We start from the raw sequence: 25,303 nt of genomic DNA on the forward strand, positions 1-25,303 counted from the left end.
CAAAAACGTGGCTTAGTGCTGCCTGATAAATATCACGCAGGCTTCTGCGCCACAGAACGTAACAAAAAGTGACGTTCCGATGGCGCAAGGGGCCTCATAAATGAGAACCTATATTTTTATGGGGGAGGGCAGGAGAGAAGACCTTTACAAATGGGAAAGAATAACTTAAGGACACCAGATGAAGACCACATTAGTCCGAGTTCCTTGTCTAACACTGCATAAGAAACCTTGCTATTCAGCCCGACTGGTGTTTTGCAATGCAGGATCATTTGGCCAAGTAGGCTTCACAATGGTAGGAAGGAAGAGGAGGAAGGAGAAATGTCTTGTATTTTCAGCCCAGTCTGAACCGCTACACCTCTGAGCGCGGCCGCCTCAAAAATATTGCCGCCTGGGGCGGACCGCCCCCCTGCCCCCTCCTAGCTACGCCAGTTAGGGTTAACAAAGTTTGAACCAAACCACCCCTGCCTGCCTGCCGTAGAGACCCTGCATGGAGCGAGTTAGGTAAGAGGTCAGAGGAGAGCAGAAACAGGTTCAGAGGGGTGGGTGGCTGAGTCTGTGGCTCCAGTGGTATCAAAAAGACTTGGAATGACACTGCGTAGAGAGAGAGAATGAGGGATTAGTAAAGATAGGCAGAGAGAGGAAGGTTGGTTGAGATAAATAGCCAGATGTGAGATGAGGAGAGAAAAAGATCATGTTCCCGGTGGAGTGGGACCTTCCAAGGTAGGGGCATTGGGAAATTGCACACTTTGCCTGAGGGTGAGTTCGCCCTGTTGGAATTTAATCTTCTGATCTGCAGGTCACACCAAGAGCAAATGTTTAACTTCACAAACCAAGCACCAATGTGGATAGTTTTTTGGCGTGGTGCTGCTGGGAAAAGGAAAAAAAACGTCAGTGTACATGGGTGCTTCAGTGACCACATTGCTCGTCCTGTGGCTCAGAGAGTTACCTTCTCTTTTGTACTGCCAGTCACCGGTGTATTCAACTGTGTAGCCTTTGACCGTGTCATGTATGTGCATGTAACTTGCATGACCGAGGTAACTATTAGCGGCAATACTACGTGTCTCTCGGACATCTTTGAAGTGCTCGCCGTCCTTTTCCCCAGAACCCCCCCTCCCTCACCCCCCCAAGGGGCGGCAATCTGAGGGATAGCCCCGGGCGCCACAAGCTCTAGCTACACCTCTGGTCCTAAAGCCAATGAAAACAAAGTCAGCAAAAGCAGGATGATTGAAGGCACAACTAGGGAAAACCATTTCAAGGATGTTAAGTCCAACACTCCTCTAATTCTCCTATAGTAACTCTATTAAACCTTCACCATATGGTTTTTCAAACTCCAAATAGCATGTTTATAATGCGTCTTTCATAACACTGCAGCCTTTATTTACCAGAACCCGTCCAGTCATTTCATATCCAACTTGAAAGCCGAAGTGGTAAAATTAACTCATTAAACAGCTAAATCTATGACCTGGACAACACATCCTCCGTAAATAATGATGTTGCCAACACAGTTGACTCTTTTGCCCACATGCATCAAGAGTTTTTGCATTCGCAAACGGTGCGAATCGCAAAATTCGGCCGTTTGCGAATGCATATCCCTTTTTTGAGATGCATTAAACTTTTTGCTATTTTCGCAATTTAAGAAATCACAATTTATTTGCGATTTCTTAAATTGCGATTGCATTTAAGAAATCGCAATTTGTGATTTCTTAAACGCAATGCATTAACATTTTTTTTGCGAATTCGCAAATTGGAAGAGGTAAATTACCATGAAGTTGAACTTCATGGTAATTTGCGAAAACTTTCAAAAATGCACAAAAGTGCATTTTTGAAAGTTTCATTTTACACACACACATGCCCTTGGGGCATGTGTGTGTGAAAAATGTTCTTAAAGTTTAATTTCAGGGGTGCAGGGGGGGTCCTTTGGACCCCCCCCTGCACCCATGAAATAGCATTCTCATTTTGCGATTCCTTAATTGCGAATCGCAAAATGAGAATGGCTTCCCATTCATTCCTATGGGCCTCTAGGCCCATAGGAATCAATGTAAAGGTGTTCCTTAATTGTGATTCGCAAAATTGGGAATCGCAAATAAGGAAAAATAAGAAATCGCCCAAAAAATGCGATTTTTTAATGCATAGGTATTTGCGATTTCTAAATTGCGATTCCTTAATTTTCGCAATTTAGGAATCGCAAAAACCAACAATGATGCATGTGGCCGTATGACCTGACCAAGACATCTCTTGGAAATACTTTAGTTATGTTGGTTTGTAAGGGTTGAATAATATAAGATATCTTTACCGCTATTACAATTTATTTACAGCAACACAGCTCCCCAGATAAATTCATCCATTACTGCTTGTTGTTACTCAACCATTCCACAGTATGTTTCACATCAACTCCAGACATGCTTTTGTATTTTGATTCTTAAAGTATGAATTTAATGTACTGTTTCACAGCTGACATCAGATATGAAGACTTCAAATAATCAGACCACAGATAAGCCACTAAGGTTTAGCAATTCTTCTTGCTGAATTATCAGCACATACATTTAGAATCACCTTGCTGGAAACTATTTAGCTTACAATATTCTTTCATAACCAGTGTAACATTTTATACCACATTCTCATGGTTACGTTCTCCCTGCTATTCAAATACTACTCATTTTCTGTAAATATCTCATCCCCCCTCTTCTCTTTTTAATTGTCACTTACTTTTAGTTAGGAATATAATGTTATTGAGATTGCAAACTTTTTCGTGTGTGCGGGGGGGAGGACGGGAGGACGGGGTGGTCTCACGCTCATTATATGGTTCCTGCCACTCAACTAGAAGGTAGTTACTTTTTCTAGGTTTTTGTTGAGTGCTGTTGTGGAATTCTCAACACTACATTTCACTTATGATTCACAGAGCACTACGTACCAGTATCTTTGATGCTATTCACCACATCTAGTTTTAAAAGTGACACAACTTTAGGAATTTCATCTGTTTATTCAATTGAGGTCTTTTTCAATAACACAGGTGGGCATATTAAAGAGAAAATTCGAAAACAAGACAACAAAAGTACATATCTATTTTGAGGGATATTCTAAAGATGCCTGGTTGAAAAACATCTTGTCATAAAGCGATGACCCAATTGATTTGTGAAGAAGTTCCAGTTCTGTGAATTACATGCGAAGTACAAATTGAGGGCCTCCAGAATAACCCTAAAGAAAACAAAAAAGCAAAGTGAGGATTTGATTTTCTATTGCAGTAATAACTACCAATAATACAATCTGCAATAAGTTGATAATATGTGCCACAACGCCGTTGACTTATGTGTTTAGTTTGCCATATATTTTTTATAAACATCTCTATTGCTATGTTCATCCGAGACAAGTCAGAGTACCACATATCAAATACAATCAAATACAACAAGAAATCCTAACATGGATGGGCTACCTATAAACAATGTGCGTAACAATGACACTAGTTATTATATAGATAAGTCATGGAAAGTAGCATACGAAAAGATATGAAAATATAGTGCATTTTGTTTCACCTCTTATGTTACCTTATTCTGGGTGTAATGAAACATGCTACACATATTTTTAGATATCTTTGTGAGCATCATCATCAATCACCTATCACTGCCATGCAGCCTCTTGCCCATGTATGTTGCTTCACTCTCTCTCTAGCATCGTATAAACTCCTATCTTGCTACTACAAGACCAAAGATCAACTTTCTTTCAGTGCTTTTAACCAAATCTTGGCCTATAATGAATACTGAAGCAAATTCACCTTTTCTGAATGGTCACAGCAGATTTTTCCCATTCATCAGTACCCTCTTTTTGCTGGTATTAGGACTCTGTGCATCATGACACTACTTCCCCCCAGTGCTACGATGTATGTACTCTTGCCCCAATTGGTCTATGTAAAATTCCTGTCCAAACTAGATGGCAGAGAAAATACTTCACCAGCACATGAGTTTAATGTCTTATATGAGCCCCAGTGTATAGTTACACCACAGACACAAATATGACAAAATATGTGCCTACCAGGAGCAGCACTGTGGGCTGGGTGGACTACTGCCTAAAGGTACTCTGCCTGAGAAAATCCTTGAAAGTTCATTCAATTATTCCCCACTTAATTTTCAAAATTATATTTAAAAGTGAAATTATATCTTTAATGACTTAGGTGGAAAAACAACTTTATAAAAATGTACTTTAGCCAGAACAACTTAAAATTAGTTCTGGCACTCACAACACCCTCAGAGCTGGAATACAAATCTTTGGCTGGTTGAGTTAATAAACCGGACACAACAGCCTAAGTACTAGCTCTTTTGACTTGGAGATACCAGTGCGGACTTCTTCTATTTGTTCTCAAGCCTCTTCTGGAGAGCCAGGTGCAGTCATGCTGGGGTAGTGAACCAATTTGGATCGCTGAAAAATAGGAGGTGTGCTCAGAGCTCATCTAAATACGGAAGTAGCTAAGGAGCTAAAGACAGAGATGTCTAGTGCCAGGAAGGTTGTGCTATATTCAAACAGGGGCTCTCGGGTCACGTTAATCCCAAGATACTTGAAGGCCTTATTTTGTAATCAAAGTTCTGATTGGCAACTAACCTCTGCCATATGACTAAGTACTGGTTTGATCAGAGATTTGCCCGAGTTGATTTATATATGACTGAGAACATCAATTAATCTGGTCAAATGAGTTTGTCCCATGTCTGGAGCATGAGTTTACTGATATTCTGTCTTTCATATCTTGGGACCACTGAAATCTAATACAATAATGGAGGGATATGTTAACTCAGCCAAACACTAGGGTTTCTAACTTTGATCAAAATGTGTGTGACAGAACCCCATTGACCCTAACTTATGAGCCGCAGCTCCTTTTATAGTATGTTAAATTTTGTGAATGTAAAACCCATTAGAAAGTTCTGAAGTCATTTAAGAGCTCTATGAATATTAGGATACGTTTTCATTAATTTTACATGATGTGACCAGGGCAATTATTAAACCTTGATTTTTCCTACCATTAAGTTTATTGGATGTGGTCAGGGCATTTATTATAACTTGAATTTGCCAAGCAGCGCTTTATTTCCCTCCAGGTCCTCACGTGTCTGCTGTGGCTGTCTTATGTAGTATTCTGATTTAATCTGTGTGCTTTTTTTTGCTTCACTAACTCATTTTGAGTCTGTCTATTACGTGCCTTTTCTTCCGGCCCTGTATCATGCCCTTGTCTTAACAGTTCTATATTTGTTACCTCGTATTTGCCAAGTTGGCAATAAACTCTTGGATGTTCGGGAGCCTGAGTTTCAAATGTATCTAACTTTGTTCTGAATCGTTGAACAGGTTTCCAGTTACCAGGAGGACATTATTGTTTTAAATGCGTGTTGGCTACATTCTTAAAGTTGCTGTTTATATTTCCCTAAACCAACAGACCATTACAACTTTGGGTACATCCTACTATTGGTCACTGAATTCATGTTTATTATTTCAGTAGTCCTGCTCATGAATTCATTGACTCATAGTCTTTCTGAGCTAATGTCAATATACTTCCTGCTGTTACACTATCATTAGTTGCATTTGTCTCTACATTTTTAACTGTCTTGCATCCTGGATGTTATTCCCATTCATAATGTTTCTCTTTCTAGATGTCCACTCTCAGGTGCATCTCAGAATCTGCATACAGTCTGACTTCAATAGCAAGTTCATTGCCTTCATTTGTTTTTGTTCATCAAATAATTTGCATTGCTTCATCACTACTATAGTGTTAATCCCATCACTGCAGGAAGTGACATCACTGGATCTCCCATCATCCATCTACACAGCAAGTGACATCCATGAATTTTTCATCATCCATTTGAACAGGAAGTGACCTAACTTGTTTTCTTGCCAACACTGCAGTTGAAAGAAGAAGCCAAGCAAGAGGACTTCCTTTCCCATCACCAACCAGCAAAGTAAGTGAGATTACTGGATCTTCCATCATCCGCCTACACAGGAAGTGATATAACTGAAGTTCTCATCCTCCATCTGGACAGGAAGTGACCTTACTGGTTCTCCTGACAAAATTGTCTTTAAAAGAAGAGGTCAAGCAAGAGGGCTTCATTTCCCATCATGCATCGGCACAGATAGTTACATAACTTGATATAGCATCTTCAATCTACACTCCAAAAGACTTCACTGAATTTCCAATCCTCTATCTGGACAGGGAGTGACCTTACTTGTTTTCCCTCTTGAACCATCTTCAAAAGAAGAAGCCAAGCATGAGGATTTTTTTTCACACCACTCATGAGCACAGGAAATGACATCACAACACCCTGCACTCTCCCCCTACCAGTACCTAACTAATGACAGCTGCAACACAGAGGTGTCCAGTGCCAGGAACCCTGGTTCATTCTCACCCAGCGAACTTCACAGCACTCCTCAGGACACTAGACCCTGGAGGCCATTCCCCAAACTGCTTATATGCTGCACCTCACACCACAGTAGGAGCTTTTAGCTGCACCCTTTGCTCGTTCTCCAGCACCACCTACCCACACCATCCACTGAAATACTAACACCACCCTCAACATTCCTCCCAATAAACAAGCGCCAACAATCCCTACACCCCCACCCTACAACACACTCCACAGCAAACCCACACATCAACACCCACTCACATGCATGCATCTCACCACATGATCACTCAGCAAACACACAACCAAAATATGGAACCTGCTGAGTAGCGGCCGTCGGCACCCGACATCCTCTTCATCACAGATACCTGGCTCAACCCCTCATTAGCTCCCCATGTCGCTTTGACAATCCCAGCTGGCTACAAGATCATTTAACAGGACCACTTTCACAAGCCAGGAGGATCACTTGGTATCACCTACAAGGAATACATCAAATGTGCAACATCCACAGAAAATTACACCTGCAGTTCAAGCTGCAAATCTCTGAAAACTTAACCGTTAACGGAACCGTCTCCTACTGACCACCAAGACCATGTACCTCCTTTAACAATCTCATCACTAACTTCATCCCTCTGCTCACCATTAACTCTAGAGCCTACATTCTCCATGGTTCTCTCAAATTTCACCTGGAAAACCGTAATTTCCCCTGCTCAACAGCCCTCCTAAAACATTTGAGGGACATCAGACTCACTTGCTTATACCAGAACCCAACACACACTGTAGGACATGCAGTTGACCCCATCTTGACCACAAGCAAAACATCAAATACCACATCACCATACCAGTCACATGGACTGACCACTCCGCCAAGGTTCAGCATTTCAAGCCTCAGCTGGGGCAAAATCACTGGAGCAGACTGGCTCAGCACCCTTAGCACAGATCAACCTAGCCTCATAGGCAACCTTGACAAGGACATCAACAACTTCATCAACTAGATCAACAACTTTGCAAACTCCCTCTCACCCATCAAACACAACAAGTATAGTAGTTAGACAAGCAAGCCAGCCATTTCACAGAAGATCTCTGGTACACTAAGCGACTCTGTAAACCGCTAGAAAAGAAATTAAGAGCCAGCCATGACACCACAGACATAACTACCTACAAGGCTGCACTCAGGTGCAGTTACCAGTAAATAAGAGACACCAAGTAAAAAGGACTAGTGGACCGTATCGAACTAAGCTCCAAAAGCTGCAAGAATATTTTCCCAATCATTAAGGATTTCACCTCACCCATAGCCACTGTCAACAATATTGATGACTCCCAACAACTCTATGACAATCTATCCAACTTCTTCTAGAGCGAAATCGCAAACATCCACAGTAACTGCTCCCACCAACTCAAACTCAGAGTTTTTGTTGCTGGCCTATCCATCACCAACCAAGATGGCAGCCTGACCAAATGGAAAACCCTCCCCATAAACGACACATTGGCAATCATGCATGTCATCCACCCAGGGGCCTCAGTTGATCCATGCCCCCACTACATCTTCAACCTGGGAACATCGGCAATCAGCACCATCCAGACCCACATCATCAACACATTCATCAAGTCTGCCACTTTCCCAGAGGAATGGAAACATGCAGAAATCAGCACCAAACACAAGAAGCCCACAGCCAACCCAAATCAATTGGAGCACATTCCGACACATCTCCCTGCTACTCTATGTAGCCAAAGTGATTAAGAAGGCCATAAAGAAGCAACTCACAACCCACCTCAAACTTCACTATCTTCTTGATAATGCTCAATCAGAATTCAGAAAGAACCACAGCACTCATCACGGCTTCTGACAACATTTGAATCATCCTGGACGAAGGAAAAACAGCTGTCCTCATCCTGCTTGACCTCTCCGCGGGTTTTGACATTGTCTCTGATAACACTCTCATCAGAAAACTCCACATGATTGGCATAGAGGGATCTGCTCTCAAATAGATCTGTTCCTTACTCACAGGAGATCCCAGAGGGTCAGACTGTCACCCTTTAAATCTGAGACCAAGAGATTAATATGCAGAGTCCCACAGGGATCGTCCCTTTGCTCCACCATTTTCAACATATGCATGACATCGCTAGCGAACATCATCCGTTCACAAAACATCACTGTCATCTCCTACGCCGAAGACACCAAGTCATCCTCTCCCTGACAGACAAGACAACTACCACCAGCACCAACTTCATAAACTGCCTACCAGGGTAGCAGACTGGATCAATCAATCAATCAATGACATTTATATAGCGCGCTACGTACCCGTAGGGTCTCAAGGCGCTGGGGGAGGAGGGGTGCCGCTACTGCTCGAACAGCCAGGTCTTCAGCTTCTTCCTGAAGGAGAGGTGGTCTCGGGTCAGGCGCAGGTCGGTCGGGAGGGAGTTCCAGGTCATGGCGGCCAGGTAGGAGAAGGACCTTCCTCCTGTAGTCGCTCTTCGGATGCGGGGGACGGCGGCGAGGGCGTGGTTGGCTGATCGGAGGTGGCGTTTGGGAGCTAACTGCGTGCACCTCAACTCAGACAAGACAGAGGTACTGGTCTTTGGCAACATGACCTCTACCAGGTGGCTGTAGAAGCTAGGACCAATACCCATACCAACAGACTAAGCAAGAAATCTTGGTATCATCCTAGACAACAAGCTCAACATGATGGCTCAAGTTATCACAGACTGTACCTCTTGATTCCCCATCCCATGCAAGCTACAAAAGATCTTCAAATTGTTGCCTCGGAACACCAGAAGAACTGTCACACAAGCACTCCTCACTAGCGGACTGGACTACGGCAACACTATATACACCGGAATCTCCAAACAACTCCTGCACCAACTCCAGAGCATCCAGAAGACCTCCACAAAACTCATACTCAACCTTCCAAGCTACGCCACACCCACATCACACCGCACCTCAAAAAGCTTCACAGGCTCCCCATTCACAAGCAAAATAAATTCAAACTTCTCATTCGCACATACAAAGTCCTACACAACACAAGACCAGATTACCTGAACAGCCACATCCACTTTCACCAACCCACCAAATACCTATGTTCCGCCTCACTCTTCCTTGCACCCATTCCTTGCATCCACAGAAACAAAACTGGAGGTCACTCATTGTCCTACATGTAACCAAAACATGGAATGACTTCCCTCAAAACAACATAGCCTCCTCCTCACTTCTAGAGTTCCACAAGAATCTGAAGATCTGGCTCATTGTATGAGTGCCTTGGGGCCCTCACATCTGCTCAAGGGCATGGATGCTATCTTTGGGGATTAGTGTGCTATACAAACAAATATATCATGACATGACATACCATAACATTAATGGAAAGCACAACTATTCTATTCAATCAAAGTAGAATTAACATTTGTTCTTTGTGATCCAAAGGATGGTGTCTCCATTCTTATAGCTCTGCATATTTCTATTAGAGGTATCAGTGGTGTGCCTAGAGATGGCTTGGCCATAGTGAAACTGGTTTGTTCCTTCGAAAAATATTTACAAGGCTGCTATTTTACCCACTTGACCTGAATATTATTTCATGTATCAGCTGTGTATTTCTACCCTCTACCCTATTTTGGGATCCTGTCAGTCCTGACAATGGTCAGGGGGGATGGACTTCCATGAATTCTAATTTCCTATGAGGTAATATAAATGTTCAGCTATGTTGGAAATTTTACTTTGCATCATACAAATATATGATGACAAAAAAAAATAACATAGTACACCAATGTAACGTAATGTAACATATGTAACATAACATTTTATTTTTTAGATCCTTTTGTTTTGCTTAGATATGAGCTCTCTTTCTTTGTGACTCTATTGACTGCACTCTGTAGGTCTTGGCAGAGCAGGGACATGTGAACCAGCAATGTTCTTATTTTCGCCTCCATTAAAGTGCAATCAAAATTCATGAGATAAATTCAGAGATGCAGAGCTAAATTTACCAGAATTCACTTTCTGGCATGCGTCTTTATCTTCCACTTTATTATGTGGGCTCCCTTTTCCTTCCCTAGAGTAAGGGTCAATGCCTAAAAATTTAACTTTGCTGCACCGGATCACCTGCCTGATCTCATCTGGTCTCAACTAGCTTGCTCACAATTTAGCACTATTAATCATTCAGTATTATATGTCCCAGCCACAGTCTCACAGATTGCAGTTAGTGATCGAGTGTCTCAGTGTCTACTGTACTGTTAGCCCGTGTGTATAGCACATTATGGGGTATATTTCAAGGAAATGGCACAGTGTGGCATTGTGGCATATTCTGCAGAGCCACACTGCGTCATTTGGAAAATGCAGGGATGCGCCATATTTGCACGTATATGGCGCACCCTTGTATTTTCCTTTGCACTGGTGCTATATAGTTCTGCCACATTGTGCCATGGTGCAAAGGTGCTTTCATTGCAGGGATGATTTCCAATGCAGGTCTCCTTGCACCATGGTGCAAGGGTATCTCTGTTGCAGGGAATGATTGTTTATGTGTAGGAAGGTTCAACTGTGACTTGCTCATTCTATATGTGCTGCAGAATGCAGCACGAATAGAAAAAGCAAAAAGGAGGAGAAAATAAAGTCTTTCTTTTTGTTGCCCCAATCTAACACCTGCTTTTTCATGGCGTTAGTTTTTGGTGCTGCCTCAGATTTACACATTCTTGTAATCTGGGGCAGCGTAAAAAAGCAAAGGGTGTTGCAGTGGAATGCCCACAGCAACACCCATTGTACAGATATCACTCTAGCTCGCTGATCAAGTCAGAGCCTTCTTGAAGGCAATTGTCTCCAGCTTCATCAAGTTTGACTAGAGTCCACTTTAGAGTCCATTAATGCTTATTGAACCTGTGACATATCAGATCTCGCTTGTATACGTATGCCTACTGATCTTGGGCCACAATGGTTAATAATGTAGTGTCTACAGAGCTGCTTCCTGTTGCAAATCCGGAAAATACCATAGCTCTCCTCGCATACAGAAGTGTGCCACCTTCCTATGTCATCAAACCCTCATTAATGGGTGGGCAAAAAGTCATTTGCACTTCTCCTGGACAATTGAATGTATCGGCCTTCTTTCCCCCTGGTTCCAAGTTTTTTCCTTTTAACAATATATACGCCCATTCATTCATTTGTCAGCACCGCTGTTAACATTTGCCAGCCTAATTCCACCAAAATGCTTTCCTATGTTCGTGTGTAATGAACAACCTTATGGGTCGCTCGCTTTGCTGTATTCTTGCTACCGACACCGTCCTCAGCAGGTTACTTTTCTGTGACCTGGTGCAGGAGAATGCCTAATAAGTGCTGTGCTGTCTGTCACTCGCCTCCTAATACTGTGAGGTCACTTTGTTCTGCCACAGACTCTCACTTCACCGGGAGTATCTGAGCACCACTTTACGCCTTAACTATCAGTCTTTTTTGTTCACAGTCTGGTACCACTTTTCTAGCGTTCATGCATCAAATTGATTGAGGAATTTATAAGTGCATCTATCCAACCTCTTTAGCGTATTTTCAGGATTTGAAAACACCGACGCCTCTCTTTCTCATACCTTTTTCCGTGACTCGTAGCTGGGCCCAGTTTTCCAAACTATAACACACAAACGTTATGTGTGAGATAATGTGATTAGAAACTGCAGTGAAAAATAAACTAGTCCTGTGCAAATGTTTTCGGATCAAAACTGCTGGCACAGTTCTGACGGATAAAGCAGACTGAAATTCTGTCTGATTAGTCTAATGTTTGAATCAAATCTCCATTTTTTAAATTAGTTCTATGTGAATACTATGAGTATTCTTGGAAACCCATGACAATTGAGGGTTTTCAAGTTATATTTGTATGTCTAAAGTGTACCTATTTACATTTTCCACCAGGCTGAAATTTTGCATATGGACATCTGATGCTAATTTTCAAATTAACATAAAGGGCCATCAGTACCAATACTAGTAATAGAGATTACCTACTTGCAATGTTCTGCGAATCACAATTAGGTAATTTCTATTCCTAATGTATGAAACTCCAAAACCTACTTCATGAATATTAATGAGGTAAGTAGCAATTTGAGACCCATTGGGAGTCACTAAAATCTTGGAATGGTGGCCTGCTGGGGTCAGCAGACCACCATGTCCGTGATTGCTTCTAAGTAAAGCATTTTTTTGAAAGGAAAACGGGTGTGTTTAAAAAAGAAAAATTAAAAGTTTTCATTTTTTAGAGCAGGCAGTGGTTCTTGGGACCACTGCCTGCTCTGCAATGTTTTTTGTAATACCATTCACAAAGGGGAAGGGGTACCTTTGGGACCCCTTCCCATTTGCAAAGGGTTACCACCAACTTGAAGTTGGTGGTAAAATGCGATTATTTTGCGACCCCATTTCGGTCACAAAACATTCATTGCGGTCCGATTCGGTAAAGTAAAGTCCACATTTGTAAAGCGCACAATCACCCGTAAGGGTCTCTAGGCGCTGGGGGCCTTCGGGAAGATTAAGCGAGCTATTGCCCAGAGTCACATGGTGCTGGGCTAACCTGCCGCCGGAGCCGGGGATCGAACCGTGGTCCCCAGATTCCAGCGTCAGTCGCCCTGGCCGCGGCGCCACACCTCTTTGTATTGAGAAGGGACGCCCTAAACACACCTCTTCCCAAATTGCAAACCCAATTTGCGATTAGGTAATAGGTTACTGTTTCGCAAATAGGGTATGGTACATCAGAAAATGCTTTTTTATGGTCGCAAACGGCCCAATTCGTGAATCGGGGTATTTGCGACCAGAAAAAAGCTTCTTACATCTGGCCCTTAATCGTTGTTCGTTACAAGGAAATTGTTTTTCCCAATGAGAGATAACCTCCCTTACTGCCTGTACGTTCATAATCTGGAAATACACCAGCTCCTTTCAGAGCATTTTAAAGATAGTCATCCACCTAAAAAGTAGATATGAAATGCCAAAAAAGTAAGTTTTTCTGTATGTTTTTTAACAATTGCATGTAAGACTCTATGCAAACCATTCTCTTACCCTAATGTGATAATTAATAAATCCATTAATACTAGTGAGATTTTTAAATTCATGGTTCCTATTTGCAAGGCCAAACCTGGTTCCCAAATATATTCCATATCTTTGGTGAATGGTGAGAAAAACCGTCACCGAAGGCATACTATGGAAGAAGCACATCCTGCACAGGCGCCCCCGCGCCTAGGGGAGGGGTGCCCTTAGTTGCGCCATGTGACGAAGCCCCCTGGTCGGATAAGAAGGGGTGGTGTATTGAGTAAGGAGGGACGGTGAACTCATCAGGGCGCGCAGGAATGCAAGGAGGAGTTATATAAGGCGGCACCCTGGAGTATTCAGCCTCTTTGTCCCCTCAGACCTCCAGCAAGCTGCAGAGGCGCGGCATTGACCACCCACCCACCCGGCAGAAGAACGAGGCTTTGTGGCGGAGCACTGACAGTTAACAACAAAGGGGGATGCACAACAAGAGAAGTACAGAGACTGGATGGACCCCAGGAGGGGATAGCATCCAGGTGTGCTGAGGGTATGCCGAAAAGGAGGAGTGACCTGCCGGTAGTCCTGGACTCTACTGCCCTAACTCGCAACATATGGACTGAGTGGAACTTTGGGGAGGCTGCCCGTGTTCAGGCACCCTGGTGGGCTGGTGCGTTATGTGGTGCCCTGGATTGAAATTAATACAACTGTTTGCAGTGCGCGTTGGGGCCTGCCAGCACAATGTGCGCAGCTGAGTGGAGAGCTTGGCGGGAAGGATGAGTTGGTAAAGTTCCATTGTAAGGCCAAGCTCAAGTGCAGGTGTAATGTTGTGCCTAATTTTCTTATTGACTTTGACATGTTGTTGCCACTAAATTGTACAGCCAAAACTGAAGTTCAAGTAATGTCGTGCCTGATTTACTTAATGCCTTTGACAGGTTGATGCGGCTAAAGCGTGATGCTTTGAATAATTGTATATATCCAAACAGGATGGTCTTCTCCTATTGGTCTGTGAAGAATTACCTGGTTTGATGTGAATAAAAGGCTACGCCCTAGACAACACGCTTTGACTCTGCGAGTTCTTGGGCTTAGTGGGGTAGAAAATTTCAAAAATGGAGAAGTGTGAATGTCACATTGTGCGCATACTATTAGCTTGTACAATACCCGAGGCAAACACTGCAGTAGTCAGACTATTTCACGTAGATACTCTGACATGTATAAGGAGCAACACAAGAGCAAACAAAGTAGGAAGCTGTCTGAATAATTACATCTAAATTAGGTAGCAATTTAAATTAGTTTTATCTGTGATGTTGGCACCTGATTTTTAATGGGAAACAGATCATCTCCTGGTTTTGAAACTTCCCAAAATGAAATACATAGGGTGTGTGATATAAATTCCAGGAGTATAGCATATCAGGTTATTTTCCACTTTAAAAAATAAACAAAATAGTAACAACTGCATGACCGCCTATAAATAAAGCAAAAACTGTATGACCGCCTATCAAATAAAGTTTCAAAGACCTCTAGATAGACAGAAATCTATTAAAAATAAGAAAAATATTGGTTCCCCACCTGAAACAAAAAACAGTCAGAAATACATAGAAATCGTCCTCAGTAACTTCATTCAGTCTTTTGCAGGACATTTCAGAGAAACCTAATTGGAATATGACTGGCTACAGGTTCCCACTCTACAACTAAACATTCAGTGCAGCTAACACCATGTGATCATTTAGGAACATACTTTTTTAAAAGGGAAGGAAATAGAAATAGTGTGAGTAAAAACATTTTCTGATCACATGTCCACTTGTCCACGTCTGCATTCTTTGAATATATCTTGCATAAATTGTTGTTTGTCTGTGTTTAATTGTGGTTGTGTCAGAGGTTGAATGCGAGAATGAGTAACTGGATGGATGAATGGATGCATGAGTGCACAAGTGAGTGACTAAATGCATTTATGAAGTGCTGGTGAGTCCCTAAATACATCAATGACACAAAAGGCCCTTTTAATCATTATCCAGACCTATTTACATTGCCAATGCTTGGTATTTCCTTCTGTTCCAGGTCTTGTGATTTTTGTCATATAGATTTATTGCTTTGATCAGAACCAAGCAGGGTTTGCTATACCTCTTTGATGTAGCTGATACTAGAGACAAAAAAAACAGACACATAAAAAGGATTACAGAACAATATAAAAAAATGTTATAAATATCGGGCAAGAATGGAGAGTAGGGCACTTGAATTTTTCATTATGTGTCTATGTATTTTCATTCGCACATGTTTAGGTTTCTAAAGGTATTCTCTGTAGTGAACTGAAACAATAATAACAATATAGCATTTTAGTTTTCAATGGGAAATATGTGCTGTGCAAGAAAGTGTGTTTTGTGTCTGAAAAGGTGCCATCAAATGATTTGCTTTGCTACAGTCACCATCTTTCCAGCTTACAGGAACCAACAGTTATATACAAAATATATTTGAAATCACTGTTTTTAGATTTTTATACATTTTAGTAAATTATTTTTGGTTTCTATATATGTGTTGTTTGTGGTGAAAACAGCGTGAAACCCATACAGAATCCTGAAACCCATACAGTTCTGAAAAGTAGATAAAGTTCAAAATTCATCAAGGGGTCATTTATGTATATCATTCAGGTTTTCCCAAAATAAACTAATAATTGAAATAAAAATTAATGGAAACAAGTAGGAATATATTGTTATGGTCATCATACTCTTCTGGTCACAGGGATATGTACTGTATGTTGATTTCCCAAAAACAAAGAACTTCCGAAGCCAATAATTGAGCTGCAGCTTCTATTGAAATATCATTAAGTACAGACTGTAGTGTCTTGTGGATTAGCAATGATGGAACCCTTTTGGCTCCTGATGGACTCCGTAGAGCTCTGACGGAATTGCTACAGTGGAATGCAATGAAGGCTGGTTTAGAATGTTGCCGCGGTCTCCTGCGGTAAATATGTTAATTTGCCCCCGGGGAGGGGGGCAAATCCTGGGGGACATTGTTGAAAAAATAGTGTGGGGGGGTCCCAATCGCCCCACAATGCCCCGGGGACAGTCACCCCCGGAGCTATAATTTAATATATGCGGGGGCCCCTTCCTTTTACTTTTTTTGGGCCCTGGGGACCCCATCCCCCAGGTCCTCACCCCCAAATACACATTTTTGCAAATTTTTTACGGGAAGGGGGCCGCGTGGCCCCCCCCTCCGGTGGCCAATTCCGGACCCCAGGGACGCGATCCCCCGGGGCATGGCCAAGTCTTTTTTTTCTTATGGAGAGGGGCCGGCCTTTTTAAAAAAAAATATATATTTTTTTTTTCCATGGGGAGGGCGGCCCCCCTCCCAGGCCACTGGTAGCCCCAGGGACCCCATCCCCAGTGATGTCATTTGAGATGTCATCTGTGATGTCATGAGTGATGTCACTGACCATGTCATGAGTGATGTAATATGTGACATCATCAGCAGTGCATTGCGGGCGCGCAAATTATAGTTAGCTGAATTAACTATAACGGGGGAATTTCAATGGTTTTGTATGAGTGAAATGTCCAGCTAACTATAACATCTGTGAAACTTATGGTTTTTTCAGTGAATTTCTAAGGTTTATTTAAATGCTAATTCCTAACTATAACGTGGCTGAAACCTATGGTTTTTTCAGTGAATTTCTAAGGTTTTTTAAATGCTAATTCCTAACTATAACGTGGCTGAAACCTATGTTTTTTTCAGTGAATATATATATATATATATATATATATATATCCACACCACTTCCCATCCAAAAGAACGGGAACCGACACATGCTGGCTGGCTCAGGTTATTTTATTTATATGACAGGGCTTCAGTTCATCAAAGTTGCGAAACGCAGGGGCAGACGCGTTTCAGCCTTGCGGCCTCTTCAGTGCCCGTTTCGCTGCCAAATATCGAAACATGCTGTGGGGGCTCCCGATTTAAAGTCTTATGGAGTCTCTCCTAATTGGTGTTGCTCTTCGCCCCACCCCCTCAGCGTTCCTCCTCTCCACTCCAAGATCCAGGTCGGAGTTTAGTCACCTCCCAAACAGACTACGGACATAGTATTCCGTTACGCCTTACATCCAGTGATGCCCAAACACAGTTCGGTTTTGGATGGCCTTACACTCCGAGGTTCCCAGGGGTGGGGGTCCGATGGAATTTCATTCCCTGAGCCTGCTACACACAACGGACCAGTGTTGCCCGCCGTATGCTTCCTCCCCATCGCAGTCAGCATCCCAGGTGAGCACTTCTGACCGCTTTGAGGGGGCGCCGCGATGTCTCTGCTAGAAACTTTACTATTCGAGCTGCCACTCTCTTTAGCAAGTTTGACGCGGTGCTCCTGACCGGAAGGCGTGCCGGTAAGACGGTACTTGCTAACCGTCTACTATCTCCACACCACTTCCCATCCAAAAGAACGGGAACCGACACATGCTGGCTGGCTCAGGTTATTTTATTTATATGACAGGGCTTCAGTTCATCAAAGTTGCGAAACGCAGGGGCAGACGCGTTTCAGCCTTGCGGCCTCTTCAGTGCCCGTTTCGCTGCCAAATATCGAAACATGCTGTGGGGGCTCCCGATTTAAAGTCTTATGGAGTCTCTCCTAATTGGTGTTGCTCTTCGCCCCACCCCCTCAGCGTTCCTCCTCTCCACTCCAAGATCCAGGTCGGAGTTTAGTCACCTCCCAAACAGACTACGGACATAGTATTCCGTTACGCCTTACATCCAGTGATGCCCAAACACAGTTCGGTTTTGGATGGCCTTACACTCCGAGGTTCCCAGGGGTGGGGGTCTGATGGAATTTCATTCCCTGAGCCTGCTACACACAGGCTCAGGCACATATATGTGTGTGGGTGTATTTATATATGTACATTGTTCATGTCCGTTTAAAATTATAAAATAAAATATTTATTAATTGTTTTGAAGTAAATATATAAAAATAATTATGTATGTGTGTTTAACTTTTTTAATTACGTTTATTTATTATATATTTTTAATTTATATTAATTCTACTTTTTCATATTAATTTTATTATTTAACATATTTATTATGTTATATTATATATATATATATATATACATATATGTATATATATTTACAATTTGATATTTTGTACAGCTATTTTTTTACATCAACATTTTTCTTTTGATATTTTTGTATTTACCTGTTTAAGTATAGGGAGTCGATTATTATGTTATATTATATTTATATAATATATATATATATATATATATATATATATATATATATATATATATATATATATATATATATATTAATATACAATTTGATATTTTGTACAGCTATTTTTTTTACATCAACATTTTTCTTTTGATATTTTTGTATTTACCTGTTTAGGTATAGTGAGTCGATATTTTTGCATTCTATATTTTAGCATCAATTTTTTTACTTCTTCATTTTTAACACTGACATTTTGTCAGTGAACCACGCCAAACATGTTGCGTATGTGGAACCAAAATAGAGTCTCTATGGACACAATATTAGTCCAGATATGGAGTGAGCCTCATCCTTATTAAGAGCAAGGTATGTCCAAAAAAGCCATTAGGGAAGGATTAGCATTACTGCTGAAATACTGTCTAGCTTTAGCAGGCAATTTGGCATCAGATCTCATTGCTGTTCAACACATTTGATGAAAAAAGAATAAGGTAGTTATTTAGAATTTGATGGCTACAGGACATCCACCAAAATTCTGGCAAATGGTCTGCCCGCCCCATTTAGAGGGTTTATGTGAGTTTACCATGGGAATATGTTTCAGTACCTGTGAGTGGCCATTTGTAATGCTTGACTTACTCTAAGGCTGGGAGGTAGCAAAGTTACACCTATTTTAACAACCTTAAGACTATAGTATCCTTAAAAGCGTAGCTTGTGATTAGCAATGTTCTTACTCTTTAGTGGGTGTGTGTTTGTGTTAGTGTGTCCATTCCTAAGCACCTCTTTATACTTTCGAAATAGCTCCCATTTAGTAATAGGAATTCCCCATCTTCCAGACACATTCCCTTGTTCCAGTCACAATTACTGCAAAATATTCATCTTGGTGGCGATCTCCATACAGAAAACATAGGAAGGGAGGATACAGAGGACTCCAGTCTTAGGTTTGTGTATTCCATTTTGTATTAATTTGTATTAATTGAGTAGTAATACTATAGTACTACATTACATACTACAAAATGCTTGTCTGTGAAAAGGGTCCACATTTTATTTTCACCCAGTCCACGTCAATCTGGTATCATACAACTGTTGGCTGTCTCCAGAGTGCATAGAATGCAGTCAGAAGATAAATAGTTCACCTTTAACGCTAGCCACCTCCCTTCTGGATACTATTCATAACATGGCAGGCATTCTGTCTATTATAAAATAAGTGAAAATGATTTCGAGAAGTGAGATGCACTATTATTTTTCAGCACTCTGAGGATGACGCGTTTGCAGTGCTATAGGAATGGATAAGCGTGGACAAGCAACTGAACTGAAAGACAACAGTCATTATGAAACCTTTGGCTCACCTACTCTTCCACTATAGCAGTTTTCCATCATGCGTGTTTGTTCGTGACAGAAACAGCAGGCAATCATTACTATATTACCTCCTTTCTTCCTCTGGGTCATTATTTATCTAGTTTGAATTGTTTTTTAATGATATTGCACATCTTCAGCTTAGATGCTCTGTTGAGACAACTAACGTTTGAAAGGTGGCAAATGTATTCTAAAACACATCATATAAATATGTACTTTGCTTGACAAAGTTTGAAAATGTTTCAATAGTTAAGCACATATTTGGTTTAATGATGCTCTTACCCAAATGACTCCAACTTCACACAACTAAGGTATTTATTTCTGAAACCCACTGCTTCCATTCCATCCTACCTCCCCTTTACTGCTCCGACTTGGCATTTTCACATCCACTTTTCAGAGAATCATATGTCCTAGCATTCAGTAAAAGATCCTATATTTCTTACCATATTAATTATGGCTCCACCTTGAAAACCGTGGCTTGTTGCCCTCAATCTATGAAGCTTCTACCAGATCTCTGAGGGTTCGGTTATAAAGAGTAAGAGAACCACCCAAAATCTAGGACCTCAGCATCTGGGAATCCCTTATTTCTCATGAGCAAAATATATCTGCGGAAATACCTCATTTTACAAGAGAATGAAGACTTTGGATGTAATTGCGGTTTATAATGCACTTACTAGTTACAATAAATAATCACTTTGATTTTATTGCCTTACTGTTATAAAAGTTCAGTTTCAGGTTTGTGCCTTACCAGGAAGGGAAGGAGGGATGTGGTTGTGGCCGAGCTGTTTGCTAGGGCCAGTTTTTGTTGATTTTGTTACAGGGGCCGATATGGTCGGGCACCGGTAACAAAAACGCCCCCCCCCACGGGCCCAAAACGGTCACCCACCCTGGCTTGCCACCGGAGAAACACCCGGTGCCCGCTACGGCTAGTCTGGCCCTGCTTTCAAGCAGGATAGGCAGTATGTACTTTTGGTCCTATAAACAAAACTGAAAGCTGCAGGAATCCCAACATCAAGGGGTTCACTATGATGACATCCTAGCAGGGTTTAGGACCGCCCGCCATAAGGGCTGGGGTCCCGGGGGTGGTATTAGGATGTGCCCGCCACAGTGGCGGGCACATCCTGTATTTTTAGCATTGTGGCGGGCGGTGCTCTCTGCACCGCCCGCCACAATGCTAAAAATGCTTTCCAGCATTTGCATTTACAAAGCGGCAGGCACCGCGCGGTGCCTGCCGCTTTGTAAATGCAAATGAAGGGGGGTACCACAGGTACCCCCCGTGTGCACCCCCCTACTGTCCTTCACTCTGGGGGCCCGCAGGGGCCCCCCAGAGTGAAGTCCGCATGCCTTTCATAATATGGCTGGCGGTGTCTGATAGACACCGCCACCATATTATTCCTTTTCCGCCCCGGCCGCAAGGCGACCGGGGCGGAGAAGCGGCGGACGGTCTTTCCATCCGCCGAGGTCCCCCCCGCCATACTAATATGGCGGGGGGGGAAACGAGAGTTGAGGGCGGGCGGATTGCCCCCGCCAGGCTGGCGGTGGCCACCGCCAGCCTGGCGGGGGCAATCCGCCGCCATCATAATGGGCCCCATAGTCTTGCGTTTCTTTAGGTAAATGCTGGCTAATACCATAGAGCCACTACAAGCGGCCTTTACTGTTGGTAACAAGGTACCGTTCAAACGGCCCAGTGGTTTCATGGCGGACCATCTCCATAGTTCCAGGCCTATTCATAGGTCTATCTTTGTGAATGGTGCAAAGAATTAAAATGGAAATATTGGATTTACTTTGAGATATATTTGTAAGAGTAACAGTCATTTTACTTCTTACTTGTCCACTGCCAATTAGGGAATGGTGTACAGAATTAAGAGTAAACAATAGGTTGGTGATTTACATGCTATACGATTTGCGGCTGAAGCAATAGGTGTCCAGGGAAAAAATCAGTACATGCACCTAAGAAATGTGCTGTGATAAACCCCAATACTGCTGGAGTATGCACATTGCTGGACCATTTAGAACAACAAGAAAGGCACTGCAAGCTGGATGGCCCAGTCATAAGCAATGACGACGTGCTCTACCAGACTGCATGCAACAGGCAATTCGGCCAGTGAGGCACAATGGGGTCAAATGCACTGTGGTGAGGTATTCTGGGGTCTCCCCAGGCAGATGGCTACCATTGGGTGGTTGGGGTGTGCTTTGAGGAACCTCCAGCAAAGCTAAGTCTCCGGACACCTTACAAGTAAGTAAGAGTTTATTGTCCGGTCAATTAAAACCATTACAATTTCTCTATAAAAAAAGTAACAAAAGTTACATCAGCAAAGTTCATGGTTTAAGACTTCTCAATAATATCATTTCATAAAATTTCCGTGCACTGTATTAACATCATTAGTGCAATTGTCCATGATTGTATCTAATACAGTACATTAGGAAGAGGTTTGATCGTTCAATATCTTGGCGGGTTTTCAGATCCTGAGCATTTTTTAGGAGGGAAAGACGATTCTAAAAGATTAACATTTTATTAAAACAAATGCTCAGTTCGAATAGAGAAGTAAATCTATACTACTATTATAAAGAGAGAACTGTGTCCTTTGAGCCAGGTAAACTCGAAAAGTACACCACCAATCCAAACACCCAAGACATCTTTGAAAACCTCAGGGCAAGCAGAAGGACATAGGCTATATAAAAATGAAAAATATACGTTCTTTAAAAAATTTAGGAATAAAAAAAAGTAGTCCCTTGCAAGTAGCGCCGGCCGCGACGTGCATGATGACATCTGGAGCGCGGGGAGGAGCGGCGTTCAGGAGCAACAGGAAGAGCGGCGGACATGAGCGATGGGAGGAGCTGCGGACAGGCGGGGAGGAGCGGTGAGCGGCGGACAGGCGGGGAGGAGCGGCGAGAAGCGGAGGAGCAGTGGAGCGGTAAATTCAGCAGCGCGGGGAGGAGAGGCGGCTGAGGTAAGTCAAGCAGCCGCAGGTGCGCACCTAGGGACGGGCAGAGGGACGGGCGGGGGCCATGAGTGCTCGCAAGCCTTTTACTCAAAGTCGGGGCGTCGGGGTAAACAGCGGACATAAGCCGCGGGTGCGCACCGAGGGACGGGCGGAGGGACAGGCGGGCGGGGGCCATGAGTGCTTCATCAAAGCCTTTTCGTCAAAGTCGGGACGTCGGGGGAAACAGCGGACAAGAGTGTGGGCAGAAGCGGCCAGGACCAACATAACCAGAGCAAGGGAACACTGTAAGTACGCTCTGCTGCTCCCGACTGCTCTGCTGCGCCTCTCCTGCTGCGATGCTGCCTCCAGACCCCTTCTGCCCCGGGCAACGCTGGGGCGGGCTGCTAGTGTACAATAAAACAGTTACTTTCTGAACAGCGGCAGAGGTGGATTGCTGTTGACAGTTATACTGGGGCATGTGTTGTCCAGAAGAAATGGAAACTGAGTATGTGTTGTTTGCTATGAAAGCAAAAACTGTAGAATGATGCAGTGTTGGAGGATACCAGTGGTTTATCGGCTGAGTTTCTCCCCAGCCACTTCCATGAATTGCACGAAGCGACACGCCAGCTGAACATTCCCTCCTCCGAGGCATGCCATCACTGCTTGTCTACAGGTTCTTATCCCCTCGCTTATGAACTGTGGCTTCAGTAATTGCCATCATTTAGCTAGTAATTCTCTGCAGATGCACAAAAGGTGTATTATACTTTTTGTTAGTTTCCTTGCATAGACGGCATGTTGACTGGCCTGGCCATCGTTTCCAAGGGGGAAGGTGCTGCAATGATGATAAAATGCCCATGAAGATATTTTTCTTTCTTCCTCCTGTTGAAGCCTACACCTAAGTAGGATTGCAGTGAGGGCTTGACGTAGCTTTGCACAACAAACCATCCATGGGTTCTTTCTGTGAGTGCGGCCTTGTCTTCTAGTAGTGATAATTTATTCACTGTCTTATTTACGAATTGTTTAAAACGGTGTTAAGACCCTGATGCTGCCCAAAGTTCCTCCAGTCCCAGACGCTTTTTTGATGCGGTCAGATAGCTCATGGCTGCACAAGTCCCTCTTTTGTTGTATTTCGATCCATAGGTAAGAATTGAGTTTTCATGCTTCAGCCCTTTTGATCCTGTACCAGCTCTTGGCGTAGGCTCCTTTACGAGCTCATTCTTGGCTTTGCAGGCCGAATTCCAACCTTATTTGAGCTGGTAAAACATACTTAGGTAGACTGAAAATCATTCTGGCCTCCAACAAAGCTAAGTCTCCAGACTCCCTACAAGGTACTCCTAGTCCTGTCATGTCCTACGTCCATTGAACTATTTTTCTCACAAAACTAATTGATAAACTAACATGGTATTGGACATTAGGGAGAATTATGATCAAATCACTCGCAAACTAAAAAGCAATTAATGTTGCATAACCATACATTCCTAGTATTATTTTTAGTATAATTGCTAGAAAAACAACTTTACTCTTCAAATGAAATATTAGGAGAGATGTAACTCCTGTCTTACCTTATCATCCTTTCCACATGGTATACTTGGCAGGGGAGCATTTATCTCATGCCAAGTGGAGCTGTTTATTTCTGCAAAGGTCTGTGTATCTTCCTTTAATAGGTTGAGTTCAGAAGATGCATTTGTAGCCTTGGCTCTAGTGATAGAAAAATGCACACAGAGTGAGTAGACAATTATCAGCTAAATGTTCATCTAATGCCTATCTTCATACATATAATGGCATTTTTAACTGCATTACCATGATTCCATCTTTTATAAAGGGTACCTGTACCTTTGACCTTTATGATCAGGCTATCCATGCATCTTAAGTGTCCGCACGAATTGTTTCAGCTTTTACACTTTCATAATTACATATTTATAGGATATATCATTTTCTCAGTGACTGTAGTTTTGGGTAGTTGTCTTATATAAGTTCATTCTTGGTGCTTCTTCCTGTGAATAAGTGTAGTGGCAATTAAGACAGATGATGCAGACAATTCTCACCACACTCTTTTATCTCCTTGTAAGTAGTGTTTGATATTTACTTAACCGAGGCAAGTAGGAACGCTCCAGGTGTAGTGTTCGCGCCTAGATTGGACTGTGGAAGTAGAAACCTCCCAAATTTCTCCATTCCCAACTATCTTTTTTTATATAAGATCACGATCTTTCAGCTGTGCGTTATTAAAATGTTAAAAAATATCGGAAGCATTGCCAGCTTCTGGAAATGGCCAGAGACAGAAGTGTGATATACAGATGCATTGTTGGGAATGGTTTGATTCGGCCTTTTAAAAAAATCTGCATTTCAAAGCCACTCTCCCAGACAGATGTGCACCTCGTTCTATTCAATGACATGTGTGCAAGTTAGGATCAGGGAACAATGCAGGCTCCTGTAGCCCATCCGGCACAGGTTTGCCGCCAATCCGTCAGGGGGCTCCCAAACCTTCAGTGGTGCCCTATTCAGCTTAAGGC

The 25,303-nt window shown here is 42.6% G+C and overlaps 1 protein-coding gene across 1 annotated transcript in view; it reads right to left on the reverse strand.

Annotated features, from left to right (window-relative positions):
• Positions 1-2,789: 2,789 nt before the first annotated feature.
• The window catches only part of TPO (thyroid peroxidase), a 1,097,706-nt gene continuing 1,075,192 nt past the window's right edge, over positions 2,790-25,303 (reverse strand). Inside the window, exons 16-17 of the mRNA XM_078646792.1 lie at positions 24,356-24,491; positions 2,790-3,195 (exon numbers count right to left, since the gene is read on the reverse strand). Of these exons, the coding sequence (XP_078502918.1) occupies positions 3,157-3,195; positions 24,356-24,491 (175 nt within the window). The 3' untranslated portion in view covers positions 2,790-3,156. The remainder of the gene's footprint in view (positions 3,196-24,355; positions 24,492-25,303) is intronic.

This window comes from Lissotriton helveticus, chromosome 6 (assembly GCF_964261635.1).
Source record: "Lissotriton helveticus chromosome 6, aLisHel1.1, whole genome shotgun sequence".
NCBI classification, from domain to species: Eukaryota; Metazoa; Chordata; class Amphibia; order Caudata; family Salamandridae; genus Lissotriton; species Lissotriton helveticus.